This window comes from Rhipicephalus sanguineus, chromosome 6 (genome assembly GCF_013339695.2).
Source record: "Rhipicephalus sanguineus isolate Rsan-2018 chromosome 6, BIME_Rsan_1.4, whole genome shotgun sequence".
NCBI lineage: Eukaryota > Metazoa > Arthropoda > Arachnida > Ixodida > Ixodidae > Rhipicephalus > Rhipicephalus sanguineus.
Window position 1 is genome coordinate 120,885,677 of NC_051181.1, and position 18,481 is coordinate 120,904,157.

At 49.3% G+C, this 18,481-nt stretch overlaps 1 protein-coding gene across 1 annotated transcript in view; it reads right to left on the reverse strand.

Moving 5' to 3' along the window:
• LOC119396285 (trichohyalin-like) overlaps positions 1-17,003 on the reverse strand; it is a 110,373-nt gene extending 93,370 nt beyond the window's left edge. Inside the window, 1 exon segment of the mRNA XM_049417029.1 lies at positions 15,821-17,003. Coding sequence (XP_049272986.1) covers positions 15,821-16,567 — 747 coding nt within the window. The 5' untranslated portion in view covers positions 16,568-17,003.
• Positions 17,004-18,481: the final 1,478 nt, after the last annotated feature.

Below are 18,481 nucleotides of genomic sequence, written 5' to 3' on the forward strand. Positions count from 1 at the left end.
ACCACCGTATGAAGGAAAGCAGATGATTTTTAAGGGCTCGTTTATCTTTGTTAGACACAATATTAATGAGAACTAGCAGACAAAAACGCGAAGGAAAGTATAGGGGGTGTTATCTGTAGTATTTAGAATATAAATGTGAGAAAGTAAAGTGGACGAAAAGATGATGCCGCCGGCAGGGACCGAACCTGCGACCTTCGAATAACGCGTCCGATGCTCTACCACGGCTACGGCGGCGGTCATCCTCCCGTCCACTTTCTGGGGTATAATGTTGATTTAAACCAAGGAGTGTTATCAGCGCCAATCGCAGCCATGGCGGCGAGTGTGGAACACTCTTTTTTTGCCTGTTGGCGCAGTAGCACGTGATCTTTTTACGAGCGAGCTGACCAATAAAAACCTGAAGGCTTTAAGTCTGCCAGGCAGACCCTCGCTATGAATGAAGGAAAGCAGATGACTTAAAGCCTTCAGGTAGTATGCGAGGGATTATTGGTCAGCTGCCAGCTCGTAAAAAAATCACGTGCTACGTGACGCCAACAGGCAAAAAAAGAGTGTTCCACACTCGCCGCCATGGCTGCGATTGGCGCTGACTAACACTCCTTGTTTAAATCAACATATATACCCCAGAAAGTGGACGGGAGGATGACCGCCGCCGTACTCAGTGGTAGAGCATCGGACGCGTTATTCGAAGGTCGCAGGTTCGGTCCCTGCCGGCGGCAAGTCATCTTTTCGTCCACTTTACTTTCTTCACATTTATATCTAATACTACAGATAACACCCCCTATACTTTCCTTCGCGTTTTTGTCTCTCTCTCTCTCTAAAAATCTCTCTCTCTCTCGAGGGTCTCGTCCTGGCAGACTTAAAGCCTCAGGTAGTATGCGAGGGATTATTGGTCAGCTGCCAGCTCGTAAAACCACCGTATATAGCACTTGCGGTTCATCCCGTTATTTCCGGAAACCCAATGGAACCTTTCCGTCAGTTTCCCTTGAATGTCACTATACCGTTTCCCAGTCGCGATCTTAACACGGTCTTCCAGTTTGCGTTTTCCATCTTAACTACCACTCGTTCGCCAGTTAGCGTTCCAGACGACTCACTTCCTGTCTGTATTTCCGGTCTATACTTTACCTCAGGTCAGAGCGTTTGAATTATTTTAATTCCCATCATTCGCACCTACTTATATTTATCTCCTTATATCTTCCATACATCGTCTCCGCGCATCTACCTAGGACCGCCTTCACTATAATCACACATATACAAAGGCTTACTTCTAGACTTTTGACACATAAACGCTGACGCGTTAAATTAGTAAAAGACGGAGAGAGAGGGGGTGGGGGTGGGGAGGAGGGAGAAAGGCTATTTACTGAAGTATAGAGAAATCTTCTGGCACATCTGTAAGCCTCTACATGTATGTTACTCGGCATAATGTACTGCTCTGTATAGTGTGCTACTATGCATACGGTGTGTTACTCTGGAATGGGTACCCTAACACTAGAACAGCAGGGAAAAAAGAAGTAAAATAAGTGTAAGGCCGTGTACGTACAGACGAGGTGAATGTGGTTGATGTGATGACGCCGGTTTGGAGCTTATCGCGTTAATGTTTCCGAGCAACCGAAATTTACAACTTGATGAAAAGAAATTTGACTGCGTCTCAGTTGAGTGAACACCACAAGTGCAACGACCTATATTGTGGGTGGAGATTGCGCTGAACTTTAAAATTATCAGCGACTTACGGTTACTTCTTCTACACTGCCGTCGCTGAACAGAAATTAGAAGCCACGACAAGGAACAGGGGCGTAGCCGGAATTTTTTTCCGAATTGGCTACTTACCCTTTATGTATTTTCGTACGAGTGTTTGTATGAGTGTGGGTACATGTACACGCCCAAAATTTAGAAATTTCAGGTGCATTCTACCCCTCCCCCCCCCGTGAAATTTTTCAGGGGCTAGCCAGAAATTTACTGCAGGGAGCAGGGGGGAGGATTGATTACCCAACCGCTATGTAGGTTCGTGCGTGTTTTTATGTGTGCAGGTACATGTACCACATGCAAAGTTTCAAAACTTCAGGGAGTGTTTGAGACTCCCCCCCCCCCCCCCTTATGGCTACGCCAATGACAAGGCAGTTCCGGCCCGGGCAACACCGAGTCGGTTGCCAGCAGCGATGGGAAAGCAGCGCATCTCCGCGCGCAACGTGTACGGCACGCCGGAGCGAATTGGCTGCCGGCGATCGATGTGCTGCTCGCAGGCGAGTTGCGCTGGTTCGAGCAGCGAAGGCGGCGTAGCGGACGCCCAAGCGAGCTCCTCACTCTATTCTCCGGGCCAGCGTGGCAGAACAATGGACGACCGTGTGTGGAACGCCGGTAACGCGATACGGCGCCCCGCGTTTATGCATATAGTGCCGCAGATGCTGCTGCGGCCTCTAATGCGAGCGCGTGGCTGCGCCGATACGCGTGTAGGAACAAGCGGTGGTGGTCCGTGAGCAGAAAGGAAGCGTGCCGAACGTATATGCAACGGGGGAAAAAAAATCGTTTCGGTGACACGTGCTTGGCCCGCGATGGCACACTTGAACGTGTTTGCGATGTCAGTGTAAAATGTTTTAAGCGAAGCTTTCACGAGTTACAGTTTTTGGTGGCGGTGGCATAGTTCGCGAAAAATGCGGCGCCGGCGAGTGTACAGAAATGCGGATGTACACAGAATGCGGTTCTCGAAGGTTCGCCGGTCACATGCGCCGTTTTTCAATACCTGCCGCTGTCTCGATCGTGCGCTTGTCGACGATCAGCTGTCACTGGTATGGAAATCCGATCTTTTATCGAGGTCACTTGACATTTCGCGCTGCCACATTTCATTGTTGCTTTTCAATGTTGCACGTTTTACAGTCTGCAGAAATAATGGAGTCCTTATGCGTGGGAGCTACCAAGCTGAAAAGTTAGCTCCACAATTACCTAACTATGTTAAAATAAATTTTTATTGATGTATTCATTTGGTGCTCTTTATTGTTCACGCAATCACGTTTATTTATTACAACTTGAAAGAGTTGAAGCCTTGAAAAGGTGGCATGCCTTATAGTCAATCAAACACGAAAGCCTTCGATGCCTCATCAAACGCGAAAACTGACCGTCGTCGGCGTGAACACGAAGTGACGTAAAATACCGTCATCTTGAGATGAAGTCATCGTGGCATCACAGGTCGCCAAAATTTGTGACGTCGTTACGACGTCGCATAACGTCACGTCCCCATGGCATGGTCGCTTCGTCAAAACGTGGGCCGATCTCGGAGGCAGTACCGCAAAACCACGTGAGGTACAGAAAGCTGCGATGTCTCCAATCTTGGAGACAGTGCAAAAAGCACGTTAGGAGCAGAAAGCTTTCGGGGTAGGGGGGATGGATCAATACAATCGAGTGAAAAGAAGAAGCAGAAAAGGAAGAGGATGGCTTTCGCCTTCGAGTCGTCTTAGACGAGTGCATAAAGGACCGCGCGACTTTTTTTACATTACCGAGAGACTAGCTTAACACTCTAGAGCCAGACGAATGCGATGACGTATGTAATGAGGCACATTGAACACGGACCGCATTGAAGAACACAGCCGCACTTAGATTCTAAGCTTATCAGCATAGGCGTGCGCAAGGGGGACGGGGGGGGGGGGGGGGCGTCCTAGTCACCGAAGAGGGGAGCGGTAGGTCTGCCCCATACATCGACTTAATAGAAAGGCGGGGGGGGGGGGGGGGGGGCGTCGCGATGAACCTTCTTCCCCCTGAAGGGTAACCCAACGCCCAACGCACGTCTATGCTAATCAGACTATTACCTCATTTGGACCAACGCCTCATGTAAGAAAGGGTTTTTAAAAAAAACTGTGCGTACTCACTTACCGCGCAAATCGTTGCAAGCGAGACATCCGACCCCACTCTAGCTAAACGTGTCGGCATCTGTCGTTCTTTTCAGCACAAATTAGCGTTTCCATTGTCTCAACGACCAAGTTTTTACAACCGAAAAGAGAGACACAGTAAAAGAAAGACAGGTGTGCTAACCTGGTTAACAACCCGCAGACGGCACAGAACGGAGAAGCGTGTCGCCCAGTCTCGTATAATCACACCAGAGTGTACGCGGAGTCGGTTCTTATGCGCTACAACAGCGCTGCTGCTTCGCTAGTAAGTCTGTAGATCACACAGGCTCGATGTGGAGTCTTGTGGATAGCCCTAAAGTGATTACGTTTCACATCGTTGGAGTTGTAATGAATCTTTGGAGCTGTCACTTGATTTCATTTGGCTGCACCCAGAGCTCGACGTTGAAAGAGAAGCGATGGTCCGCGGCCTGCAAAAGCGGTGGTCTCAGGCGTAGGTCGGCAAAAAATGTGGAGCTCACTCAGACTCACTCATGAAATATGTTTTGCCCTTAGAATTCACGTGGACTCAGACTCACCAAAATTTTCCCCAACCGGACTCACTCGGACTCAAACTCACCAAAATATTACTCACTCGGACTCACTCAAACTCAGACTCACGGCTGTCTGAGTGAGTCGACTCATGAGTCCGTTAGCATATAATTGACTTTTTCGACCATGGTGTCAATGCTCTTTAACACCAATGCCTTGCATAAGTGGTGCTCCACTTGGCGCCTTTTGATCTCGTACCTTCAGATATGAGTTATCAGTGGTTGCAATCCAGTAAGTACATTTTTATTGAAAGAGATGACTCACATGAGATATTTTTATGAAGAACTTCCTGTAAAAGAGTTTGCGGGAGGGAGGTCAACCTGCCCCCCCCCCCCCTTTCTACGTAAATCACGCCTCTGATTAATAAATATTGAGCTGGTGTATGAACGCTAGGGCTTTGAACTATGCGCGAGCCGGCGGGAGTATAAACGTGAGCCGACATAAGGCTGATAGTAATGCTGAAGTTGTGTAGATAGAACTATAGGTCGGCAAAAAAGTGCGGAGATCACTCAGACTCACTCAAGAAATATATTTTGCGCTTAGCGTTCACTCCGACTCAGACTCACTAAAACTTTCCTCTACCGAACTCACTCGGACTCAGACTCACTAAAATTTTTCTCAGCCGCACTTCTCACAGTCGGACTCAAGCTCACCAAAATATTACTCACCCGGACTCACTCAAACACAGACTCACGGCTCTATCTGAGTCTGAGTGAGTCGACTCATGAGTGAGTTTGCCGATCTATGGTCTCAGGCTTCAGACATTTAAAGATGCTGTTTTTTTTTTCCGGATGGCCAGCGGTAACGCAGGAGGAAAGTGCTTGCTGTTTGCCTTCTTGCGAGACACGGGACTGTTTAAGACCTGGTGGCGCACCCCTATCATCAACGCATGAGAGGCTCAGACGGAACAATTGGCGGCTATGTACGGCAGGCTCAGGCCGCCTGCTGCAACGCCATCACGACCAGGTAAGGACATGCAAGATGAAGAGAAAGGTGGTTAAAAGCGGAACTACCCGCGCAACGTAGTTTCTCAATGGGCTCTGAAGTTATCGAAGTACACTAGAAGTTTCAGAGAAGTTAGGGCACATGACGGCTAGGGCTGGGGTCTAGGAATTCGGGTGTCGCGGCAGCGGTGAATCGTGATGCACTCTGAGGCGCCTACGCGCGTGCGTCAATGAACGTACCAATCGTCTCAAAGGGCTTCGCTACCACGAGGCGAAGGAGAGCGGTAATGGATAAAGGAGCAGCCCTGGCTGAAACGCCATCCGCAATTTTCATTCAGCGTTAAAAGTTCGCGTTAAACCCACCCTTCTAAGTCTACGAGGCAAGAACTTGACCCACCAACCGATCCACGCTAGGAGCCCGTGAATATAAAAGGTGGGCGAAGTTCTCAATACGGGCATCGTCTCTATCGGGCGAAATTAAAAGTTGACTGAGCGCCCTAAACACGGGGTTCACGAAAACAAGTAAAGGGGCTATACCAGGGCCGTTAATCAACGTCAGACTCTATAGTGCGGCTCGAACGCGCGCCCCCTCCTAAACGGAAGTTGGCGATGGTCCATTTCGACGAGACGCGCGTCGACGCCGCCGACGCTGCCGGCTGGAAGGAGCTCGGCGCCTCCGATCTGAAGCCGAGGTCTTTCCTCCTCTCCTCACCTCTCCTTCAACCTCTACCCTCCCTCTGCCCTCCTCCAGCCCTACTGATGCTGCTGCTGCTGCTGCTGCTGCTGCATAGGCAGCGTGAGCAGAGAGCTTGGCAGCAGGGCAACCCATCTCGTAAGTGCTGTTCTCGCCAGCCGGTGATAAGTGTGCCACGAGAGATGTGGGGAAGGAAGCGAGTGGGTGAAAGGGGCCGACGCCCCGCGGAACGGGTCGCTGTCACAAGCGCGTCGTTTGTCAACGAAGGTCAAGAACACACCCAGCCTTGTTTATCGCATTCCTTCGTTAAACATTTTGTTCGTTTCTTCTTTCACTTCCCTCCTCCCCGCCGTCAGCGCTTATATCTCATCTCACACTTCTGTTCGCGAGTAGCGGTGGCTCCACGGTTCGGTCAGTCGGAGTATAGATTGCCTGCATTGACGTCACTGAAACCGCCGTGTTGGAGCAGCAGTATGTGGGCGACGCGACGCTTGCGATGGCACATTGATGTTACCAAACCCTACACGCAGGTTATTCACGCATGGAGGCGTTCCTGCTACGTCGTCATCCCATTGAAGCAAGTTAAGCCGCCACTTGTTTGTCGTCAAAGCCGCCATCGTGAAGTGCCAGTACGTTCAGGAGCTGCATCGATGACGTCACGTGCAGGCTATCTATACGTTCAACACCGCGCTAAAGACGACAGAAAACACGCACTTCTGTGACGTTCGGTGAGGAAGAGCTTGAAACGCTCGCTGCGCACCGCGAAGAAGAGAGAAAAAGAATTGACGCTTGGCGTCGTCCGCAACGAATGGTACTATTCTGAACTTTGTCGAATTCGCCGGGATTTCAGTCCTGACTGGCCCCAAGGGTTGCGACGGCGGCTCTTTTTTTTTTATTGAAATGATGAAATAGGAGAGGTTGGTGCCATTTGTTTGGCTCGAAATGATGCCATTACAGAATTTGACAATATGGCCGAATTCGACGAGTACGCCCCCTCCTCAATGCAAGGAGCTATGTGTGCTTGGTAGAGTTTTCTATAAACATTAACAAAGTGATTACTGGCGCTGATGCCTCAGAAAATTCTAAGTATTAGTGTTTCAGTGGCCGGCTGGCAACTGCGTTAAGGTTGTGGGGCTGCTAATAATGAAGGGATTTCAGTGACACCGCACTGTTTTATTGATGTTTCCGAAAGATGCGCAGCCATTCAGTTGCGTCAAGCAGCACCGCCGCTCATAGCGTACGAGTTGTCGCCTCTATCTTCGAATCTACTGCCTTCCTTTCTTTTGAATGTCACATGTGACTCGAAGGCGTAGAAGGCAATGAAAATACTACTGAAACACTTAAAGTCGACAGATCTGTGCGACTGCCTGTAGACTTCATGTGCTCCTCCAAGTGTGCGCGTGACTCTGTCCATCTCTCTTTTCTTCTGTCTCTCTTTTTGCCCCTTTTATCCTTTCTCCTAGTGTAGGATAGCAAACCTGGACGTGCGTATGACCACCCTCCCTGCCTTTCTTTGTTTCTCTCTCTCTCTCTCTCTGTGCCTCCATTAGGGACCTCTACAAGGATGCTAAACTTGTTTGAAATCTAGCCGATAAGCAGCCGCGTTAATCTTTCATTTCAATGTACGTTCCTTTTCCCATCGCCTTCGGTTCGTGACTTATATGGAAGCTGTTTTGTCGGACGCCAATCTAATATTCAGGAGCTTTAAAACCCAGCGCAGTCGGGCTGCATCATTTCGCTACTTCCGCGCTGACGACCGACGAGCGAAACGTCTCCTTCCGGCCGATATCGTTTGCGGAACCCCTCCACGCGGTGATTCGCGTCGCACTACCCGCATATTGCAAAGCACAACTGTCACGGCTCGCTTATATCTACAGAAAGCGCCACAAACCAAGTGTGTGATGAGGAAGCCGTCAAAAGCTGAACAGCGTGTAGTTTCGCAAACGCGTTTGGAGAGGCCCATAGATTTCTCATGCAGCGTACGAACTCTACTGCAACGGATGCGTCGAGATAAGTTGTGCGGGGGCGCCAGACATATACGATAACATTATTTATACTGCGCGCCCGTCTGTGCTTTACGCACTTTTTGTGTTTTGTTCTTTTTCCGGGTGCGTCGTGTAAATCGACGACATTTTCCCGACGTATATTGCCATAAAGATTTAGGGAAGAAAACGAGGGCATCTCGGGTTGTCGGTTTCGGTGTTTTACGACATTTTGCTTCGCAGAATGTACGTAAATGACCGCTTTTTTTTTTCTTTTTTCAGCGAGACTACTGTCGGTGCAGAGATGTTATTAATGTCGGTACTAGAGGCAGTCTGCAAAGCAATCGCAGAATGACCACGCCAGAGAGTAAACTTGCATTCGTTCTCGTAACCGAGAGTCACGATTGTCGAACATTACACATAACTGACCTATAAAAGGGTACAGGGGGTTGAGTTCCTATTGTAATACCAGCTGTAATAAGGGGAAATGGTATACGTTAACATATGCGTTCGAAGGGTTCTCCATTAGAACGAGAGAGGGCAAAGCGCCCCCCCCCCCCCCCCCCCCCCTTCGGTGGAGTCCAAAACACATGCATGAAAAAAAAAAAGATGAAGCGATGACGTGCTTCTTACAATGGCCTGCCTTTTGTCCGCGGCTCTCCGGGAGTAAAGATAAGAAGTGAACATTTTTTTTTTACTTATATGTATATAAGTAGACCAAGCAGTTAAACTAACTTTTTTTTTCTTCTTATATGTATGCTCTAAGTAAGTGTGTCTAATATTGGCAATAAAACTTCAGTATCACGGAAGGGGGGGGGGATGCTTTTCGGCGACACTTCATGTTCAGATTGCGCGGAGAATACAAAGAATAATTAAAAAGCCAGCGCGCGAGCTTGAAAGTAAACACTTCTTGGAATGCAACATCCGGGGCCTTCGGCCGCCATTATCGTCAAAGAACTGCGTGGTGAGTGAGGGTATGGGGCAGCAGACTCTACCCATATCAGGAAAAAAGAAACAACGCGAAATTCTGAGAGGGACACAAAACGAAGAAGGCACGACAACGGCTCTGTTGTCGTGCCTTCTTTGTCTTGTGTCTTGTCAGAATTTTGCACTGTTTTTTTTTTTTCCTGTTACAAGCATGAACCAACTAGCCCAAGCCTCAACCCCTAGCATAACTCCCCTCCCACACCCCACCAGTTGCGCGCGCCTTTGTACCTCAATACCGCAAAAGGGAATGAACGAATAACGAACACAGCCCATACAGGGCGACCAAACGAAGTCTGAATTTTTTTTCTTCAAACACCGTAAATTATGTTCATCGTTGTCCAAAAAAATAAATAAAAAAGAAAGATTTCCATTGCTGCTTTGTCCCATTATTTTAAATAGTTAATCGGTTAATTCATTTATTAATTAATTGATTCGTTCATTCGCTATTGGTGATTTTTCGTTGTTCAGAGTAAGTTCACCCTGTATATATATAGTCACCTGCATAACACTGGCGCCTTTGCAACTTCATTTATCTGTCTTTCCATTTGCTTCGAACTTTTAACCTACATCCTGAGGGGACAGCTTATAAAATCGACAAATATAATAGCCTATAGATTGTACAGTCGAGCGCGATTTGAAGGTTATCGCGCGAGCGTCGACCAAGAACTACAACAGCGCCACGTACGATAGTAAATACTCTTTCGAGGAGAGGGAGGTATCAGGCAAGCTTCACTCACTCTTTTTATTGTTTTAAGCTGCGATCACTCCCGTCTGACGAAGGTACATTTTCATTTCTTTTTTATTATTATTTTATGACAAACCGATATGTTGTGTCCAACTTAGCAAGCCGTTCAAACGAAGCAGTGCCAAGCACCAGCTTTACCGGATCTTTCCCAGCAATTTCGTTATCGTCCGCGGAGATAAAGAGCCCACGAAGAATACACCTGACAGCAATCGAATGGAAAGCTTAAAACAGAGAGAAAGTGCGTAGAGTTCGTAATAGGGGCGATCGTTGTAGCATGGAACAGCCAACGATCGAGGGCGAGAAGAGCGCGTAATCTTGATTTTCACTGTTCCAAAACGTGCCGCTAGGCCCCCTGGGACGCTACAGGCCGGTCGACGCTCGCGAGATATAACCTTCATATCAGGTTCGACTGTGCAGTCGCTTCACGCCTGCTCCCGTTTTTCAAGCCCCGATGCTTGTTATAACTTACAGAATTCAGTGGCGGCGTCACACGCAAAAAAAAAAAAAAAAAAAGGCGCCCGCGAGTGCAAGGAGATGCGGCCCGCGATGGTGCGCCGGACATAGGCGTATTTGTATGCGCTGTTTTCCTATAAATGATTATCTCTCGATCGTTTGCTTGTTCGCGATCAACCATTTTCTGATATGGCAATCTGATCTTTTATCGAGGTGATTCGCAATGTCACGTTGCCACAACGCATTGGCCGTCGTTGTTGCGTGTAGCAACTGAAGTGTTGCTCTGGTAAGCACGCGGACGAAGGTTCAATTCCCGGCGTGGAGGAGGGAAACAGTCAGGAGAGAGTAATGAGAAAGAAAGAAAGAAAGAAAGAAAGAAAGAAAGAAAGAAAGAAAGAAAGAAAGAAAGAAAGAAAGAAAGAAAGAAAGAAAGAAAGAAAGAAAGAAAGAAAGAAAGAAAGAAAGAAAGAAGTACGTCAGGCACGGTTCGCTTGGCCAGTTTCCCCGACAGGGCAAGGGATACTGAATTTCTTGTATTTTGTCTGCTTCATGTGCGTTATGTGCGTACGTCCAGTGCGTTTCTTGCGGTAAGCAGCATGTCCATATGTTTGTTTCTGTAACGAGCCCCTGTTTTGTGTTTCCCCTGCTGTTACTGACCCTTGGCATAGCCGTAACACTGACCAGCTGTTTCAGCCCACGTATCTTTCGCGACGAGCAACACGAAACTCGGAGGGACGAACGTCAGCCGTTGGGGCGACGACGACGTGACCTTTTTGGAGTAGTGTTTCCTGCGAAGATTACTAGGGGAGAAATGCGGCGCGCTCTGTCTGGTAGGAGGGGGGGGGGGATAAGGGGGGGGGGGGGGGCAGTGCACAGCTGTTCAGCCAGAACGGTAAAGTACGTGTGCATGGTACGCGGAAACTCCGTCCTTCTGGCTTCAAACGATTCTATGCGATTGCGGACTGATCACATTAAACTAACCAAATATTGGGTTAAATGTTCCATACCCCACGATGAGTAAACAAATACAGGTAGTCACTTTGCCGTTTCCGTATTTCTGTTTTCTTTTCGTTATTTTTTCCAACGCGCGCAATTTCTAAGCACTCCCACTTCACTGTAGAAGTGTGAGCGCTAGGACACTAATAATATAACTGTTAGGGTCTCGCGTCCCGAAACCACGATATCATTATGAGCTCGGACGCCATAATGGAAGGCACCAGAAATTTTGACCATCTGGTGTTCTTTAATTAACGTGCACTTAAATCTAACTACATGGGCCTCTAGCATATCACCTCCATAGAAATGGGGCCGCCGCGGCCGGGATTCAATCCCGCGACCTTCGGGACAACAGCCGAGCACCATAACCACTAGACCACCGTGGCGGGTGAGCGCATGGACATTTATACCAACAAAGGCAGGCAGTACGTAATAAGAAACTTTGCAAACATGTCTGAAACCACCAACCCGAGCTCTCGACATACGTTGACGCAGCAGTTTAGCGAGCGCAGTGCCATACTTCGTGTTAGTAATTTAAGCGTAAACTAGGAAACTATGTGTACTCCGGCTCACAGTATCTGTATGCGAAAGTTGTGCTAGTTGGCACGTTAGCATGTCTAATGCGGCGTGGGAAGACAAAGACAGTAAATCGGAATGCACAGGACGTCAGCTCTCGATGTGCCATGGTCACGTGACACATAATATCTGTTCCCACGCGCGGCTTCTTTCTTGCGTTTGTTTCTGATGCAATGCCACTTTTACATGCTGACAATAAGTATGTGAATCCTGCACGCACAAATGCCTTGATTAAGTGCTTGAACGTACTTAACACACCAATGAAAGGCATCTGTGACACCGTATCACAAGCTACTCTATCTACAATTATCTTATCTTTGAGAGCAGGGTTTTCCATTCTTCAAGACGAAGTCGAGAAATTGTAGGCACAGCAAGTTTTTGGTGAACGTTATCGGTACCTACAGATTAACCGTGAACACGGACATCATGATAAATCTTACTTGTTTTTGAGAACAAATATTATTCCTAACACAATTAAAACAATGCAGATAAGACTCGACAATATTAAAAGGTGCGTTTTCTAGTCAAATGTGATTTCGTTTGTTTGCTGGTCTTCTTGTTTGTGTGCTTGTTTTGCTGAACTTGAAATTAATCGGACATCGCTCAGGTCGTTGGCAGTTGGCCTCTCTTACGGGGACGCATCCGTCCTACAAGCAACAAATTGCAATGGCTCGTGTACCGAATAAACGATTTGTCGTCGAACTTAGACTGCCATTATCCTTCGTCAATGACTTACACTTATTTTTCAACGAACAAACAACGTTTGACACTCTTGAAATGTATGCAGTTCTCACGGAAGCAGCTCAGAAAGCCAGAAGACCTACGGCCCTGGGTGCGAAGAATTATCATTGCCAAGTTTGATACACATCTAAGATGTGTCTTTTGTAACGAATTAGTCATTATTCCCCACTTAGACCATCAAACGACTGACATGAAAGGAGTGGCTCCACCAACCCGCCTATTCGTTCTTTTTACATACCTCCACCTGAACAGAAAGAAAAATCTGAAGGCGGCCTTGTTATGCGCATGTTTTCTTGCTGATTGCCTGCTCTGCTTGTGGCATGAAACTTAAAACCGCCATTTTCCGTTTCCTCGGGCTATGTATTGAGTGGAACAGTGGCGAAACAAATTTTGCAAAAGCAGTAGGCAAAGGAAATTGAACAGCGATTAACGATAGCAGTGGAGAGCAATGTTCCCACTGTAAATGTGCCCCAAGCGCCGATGCATTACTCATGGGCTTTCCCAGACAGGCCTAAGGGCAGGACGCCCTCTGACGCCCTGCTTCAAAGCACTGGTGTATTGATCTCAAGGTGGTTGGGGGATGTGTGCCTCGGGTATGTGCCTTCGGCTAAATATAGCGCACAGATATCAGATAGCTTCGCGACCCACTTTCTTAATTTGTTCCTTTCCTGGTTTACGCTTAGTTTCCATAGCTCCAGCGATTGCCTTAACTGAGTGTCGAGTCATGTTCTCGGGGTTTTGGGTAAGAGTAAGCGGCAAGCATAGCGGAATGTAAGGTCAGGTGAGACAGCACAATGCAACACATTTAGAGCCATTAAAGAAAATGAGTATTGGCCCAAAGAGTGATCGCCACTTCAGAATACGCTGTTACTCAGGGGTCACGTGTCGGGCCAATGCTGCAGGGACAACAGGCTTGAAGGATTCAAGAAGAGTTCGATTGCCAAGGCTGGTTGCGGGACCTAATACTCTCTCCAATTTAATTCCTCCCACCGTGGCGATGGATGGACGATATACGCACCTTCTTTACAAAAAGACGGTGACCTCTGAGACACCAAGCTCTCTTTCCTTAGTTCTTATACCAAATGATTTGCCTGCCTGTACTCAATATTTTCTTGCCTAAAGAAAAATAAACCTCCATGAATTCACAGCTTAGCTTTCTTCGTTTATGGTGGAGCAACGTTTGTTTTCATGCTGTTGTGTTTTTGTCCTTCCTTCCTACCGTTCCGACACCCCAAACTTCGCGAACCCTTAATTAGCGAGCGTACTTCTTTCTGCATGGCATCGATACGTTTAGGCGTTCTACGCCATGCGTAGACAAAAAAAGTAACACAGCCTTCCACGATAATCTTAAACAAGCACACAGCGCTTATGTTTTCGTTCTTCCTTGATAACCCCCCGCGGGCTTACCCAAGAAAAGACGCCGGCGCTAGATTGACAGAGTGCTTTTGTTATGCAAATGCGTTGTGTAGCCAGATGAGTGGACACGACGTGCTAAGTACACGTGAAAGGATCGCCTGAACTAAATCCAGGCACACCCGTCTTTTCTTTTTTACTCACGACGAAGCAACGACACTTGCGCCAGGTGGTCGGTGACGTATACATAAGGTCCAAATTTGCATAATACGCGCCCATAACGACACCGTGCCAACCAAGAGCGAAAATGTTTCATGCGTTTACCAGCCCTGCGTTTCCATATCCTGGGGAGCGCAATAGGGAAATTTCCCGTCGCCGTCACATGCGGGAGTCACGTGACGCGAGCATAAGCGTCAGCGTGAGGTCATTGATAGAGCAGCAGGTCGCTGTCGACTTTGGTTCTGGCAGCAGTGACGCTGACAAAACAGTGAGTGGCCCGTGTACTGGTCCTCCAGTGAGACGGACCAACCACTGACACTGGCATAACAACGATACTTATGCAACGCCAGGCATAACATTTCCTTTCATTGAAATTTCGGCGGTGAAGTGACGTCATACGTGACGCTCAGGTCACCTGACCCTCCCGCATGTGACAGCGACCGGAGGTTCCGCTACAGCGCTCTTTGGGATATGGAAACGGACCCGCCACGGCGCGGTCTATAGGTTATGGTTCTCGACTGATGATCCGAAGGTCGCAGGATCGAATCCCAGTGGCCACATTTCCATGGAGGCTAAATGCTAAAGGCACGTGTACTTAATTGAAATGCACGTTAAATAACGCCAGATGGTCGAAATTTTCGGAGCCCTCCACTACGGCGTCCCTGATAATCATATCGTGGTTTTGGGACGTAAAATCCCAGTTATTAGTTGTATTATAAGGAAACACGCTTATCAGTTGGATCGAGCCATGCATGCTTTTGGGGTACGCGAGGATGCAAGCAACAATGCTAGCGCGAACTTATACTGCCACAAAAGCAAGGTGAAGTCGCGCATATCACACGCGTTTCTGGGCAACAGTACGTAGACTTGTCTGTAGTGATTACGTCATTTTTCGTGCCTAATTTGGATAGGAGCGAGAGGACAGATGCTGATGATACGCTAACGACAACGTTTTCTTTGCACGCGAGTTAGGTTGCGGGCTTTAGTCTATTGCGTCACGAAGAAGGCGCATAGTGAACGTCGAACGGCCATTGGGAAAGTGTCGAAACTGCGAAAGTTTCGCAACCGCTCGTCGCGCAGACAACGCCCCCCTTCGCTTGCTTTGGAAGACTAGCTGCCGCAGTAATATCCTCTCGGATTCTAGTTTGCACTTACGAAGTTCGCGTAAATATCCGCGGTATTCTCCTGCTGAAACAGTTAAGCTGAAAAGGCCGAGTTGATCGTGCGGTCTGCACTTGACTTCTGGCATTCATTCTCATAGAAAAAAAACGTTATACGACGCATTAAGGCAAAGATCCCGACAGCACAGCTTGTATTTCCTTCATTCCTCTCAGAAATACAAAAAATAATACGACAATCAGTGCAACACGACTTCATTCCGTGATTTTCGGAGTCATAAATCAAAGTTCTTTCTGTTCGTGCCTACCTACCGGCAGTCTCTGGATGTGAACACGACGAGAAAGGGTGGTCTGTAACGCTTTTAATATTTCCACATTCGTGTCTTCAATACACTTTAAAACAGAACTAATACTGAAACCCCATCGTTACAATTCGTTTAATCGTTCTCGCATCAGGTGCCGTTGTGTGCGTGATTCTCGCTCAAATGCTTCGGATGGGCTTTCCGGTAAGCTACAAGGTCCGATCTAGAAGTACACGAACACTCGCATCCCATGCACAAAGAGAAACAGAAGAAAGCATTGAAGCCGACTGACCTGGTTTTCCGACCGCAGGATCTTCAACTGGTCGTTGATGAGGGCGTACTTGGCGGCCTCCTCCTTGCGCAAGGCGCGCTCCTTCTTGAGCTCGGGGCTCCAGAAGGTCTTGATGCTGTGCATGCTGGAGCCGAGCTTCTGCGTGGTCGCGTCCAGTTCCCGCTTGACGCTCCCGTATTGACTCTGGAGCTCGTTAAGCCGGCTTTGCAGCTCGGCCACGAAGCTCCCGCCGCCACCGCGGCCACTGCTACCGCCGTAGTCCCGGTACGGATCGCCGTCGATGGTCGTCTCGCGGTACATGTCTTCGCCGCGGTACCCTCCGCGGCGTCCTCCTCCTCCGAGGTCCGCGGCGCCGCGCTCCAGGGACCGGTCCCTGATGGGCATGAAGTCCTGGTCGACGACTCCGACTCCCGGGTACGACGATCGCATGGCCGGCGGCGCTGCTCGCGTGGCCGACCGGCTCCGGTGCGACACACGCAGGTCCGGCTCGTCTCCGTAGTAGTCGTGGGTGGCCATGGTGAGCGGACTGCTGTTGCTCGAGCGGCTCACGCCGTACGGTCCGGTGGGCCGCATGCGGCGGCCCTGCGACGGCGAAGAGAGGTTGCGCGCGATGGGACTTCCCCTGGCAGACGGCGGCTGCGAGATGGACGCGTAGGACGTCTTAGGCGGCCCCAGCATCACGTCGCGCGAGCTCTGGGCCGCCCGGGGCGACCTCTGCGAGCCGCCGTACATGTCGCGGGAGGACATGGTCTCGAGGTCTTGGTTAGCGTTTCCGCTCGGGCTCTCTTCTCTTTCCTACCGTTTCTGCGCCGCCTCGCTCAGCTAGCTGCCGGCCTCGGGAAGGCCCCCTCCGGCTTTGAAATGCACGGTCCGCATCCGCGCCTCACTCAGCTCGTCGTGGCCGAAGAGACCGAGGCCGCCGCCGCCGGCATCGCGCCTCTCACGCACGCGGCGCTTCGATCCGGCCGATGGCCGCGCTGCTCCTCCGCACTCTGCCGCCGGGCTGGCACTCCGTGTATCCACTCTCTCGGGGTGGGAACCCTCGAGCTCTGTGCAGGCTTGGGGCACGGAGCGTCGTCGTTTCGCGCACTGCACGCACCTCAGATCCTTCCTTCCGGCGGTGATGGCCGCCCTAGGGGCGGGATGAACGCCGGGATGAGAGAAATACCCCGCGAGCGGCGGTCGTGCTGTCGCGGCGGCCAGCAAAACGGACCGCCCCGCCGAGGCTTCACCGAGCAGCGAAGGCGCGAGCGGATGGCTCTCCTCTCTCACTCGCTCGCCCGAGAGCGTGTTTTCGGGGTGCGCCCCGCGATGGAGCCACTTTCGTCCACAAATGCAACGGGGGCTCGGGCCGCTCGGCTCGCTGCGTCCGCCGCGGCGCGCGTGCGGTGGTTGTCACGTGATCTGGCTGCTATATGGCATAGAGTTTCTATATGGCGACACGCACTATACAGATGATTCACTTTTTCTCTGTGCTGCTTCGCGCCCGATCTTCGGCTTATTCACCTCACTCTCTCTCATTTTGTATATGAGGCCGCTTCACGCTTCAGTGACGGCGTCGTCTTTCACCTAGCGTGTGAGGGTAATTCAACTACACCAGGGCGTCGGTGTAACAAGATGCGCCCCGCTTTTCCTCAACATACAGCGCCCAGATGTGAACATTAATGTTGCGACAACATTCACACATCTAAATTCGCACTTGGTCGTAGTCAGCAACGAAACAAAGTGTGTAGACAGCCTGAAGCCTTCTTCCTTATGACTTTCGCCAAGCTTGTGTTTTCGAAAGTGTTGCGTCATGTTGTCGTCCCTCTTCCACGTTCGTCTTTCTCTCTTTTGTTTTTGCATCCGCAATGCTAAAAATGTGTTCACGCTCCCAAGAACACCAACAAGCCTCTTGTCTCACGTGACGAAAAGATCGCAAGCAGTTGCGTCGTGCTCGCGACTTTTGCTAGAAGCATTCGCTACGGATTTTCGTCTATAAAGTCGTGCGTTGCAGAAGCATACCGAGAAAACAAATTGCGCAACTCTCCTTATCGCCAGCTAATTATTTGTTTGCTGCAACAACACTCCGTCACGGCCTGCGCATTAGTTCTCAGCTCTAAAGCACTGATTGCTGGCGCCGGAATAGAATGCAACAACTTACAGCTTCCACGAAATGGAAATAGTACTTTTGTACAACTCGTCTGCGATAAAGCAGTATAGCAGCTAGCGTGTGAAACATAAGCTCTTGCTACGTATGAAAAAATTTCGTAAATTAAAACAACTCATTCATTCCTGAGTGCGGGGCATTTAAAGCTCTCTTGTGACTAGATGCGGGTGATTATGGCATATTATATTGATATACACAATAATCAATGAAAGAGCCTTATTAAATTGTTGCATTTGGCGTCCCGAAGCTAAAGAGTTGGTCTGGCTGTCTCTGACGTGCTCCGACGCTTCCTATGTGAGCGGTTTTTGCATTCCATCCGATCGGTGCGCAGCTGGATGTCGAACCCGTGACCTAAAGATCTACAGCACTGCGTCACAGCCACCAAGTCGCCGCCATGGGAACTCAACGTAGTATACCTATGCTCAAATACAAATGCAACCAAACATTCATTACATAAAGAACACGAAATTTATTTCTCATAATGATCGTTTATTACACTGGCACTGTCTGCT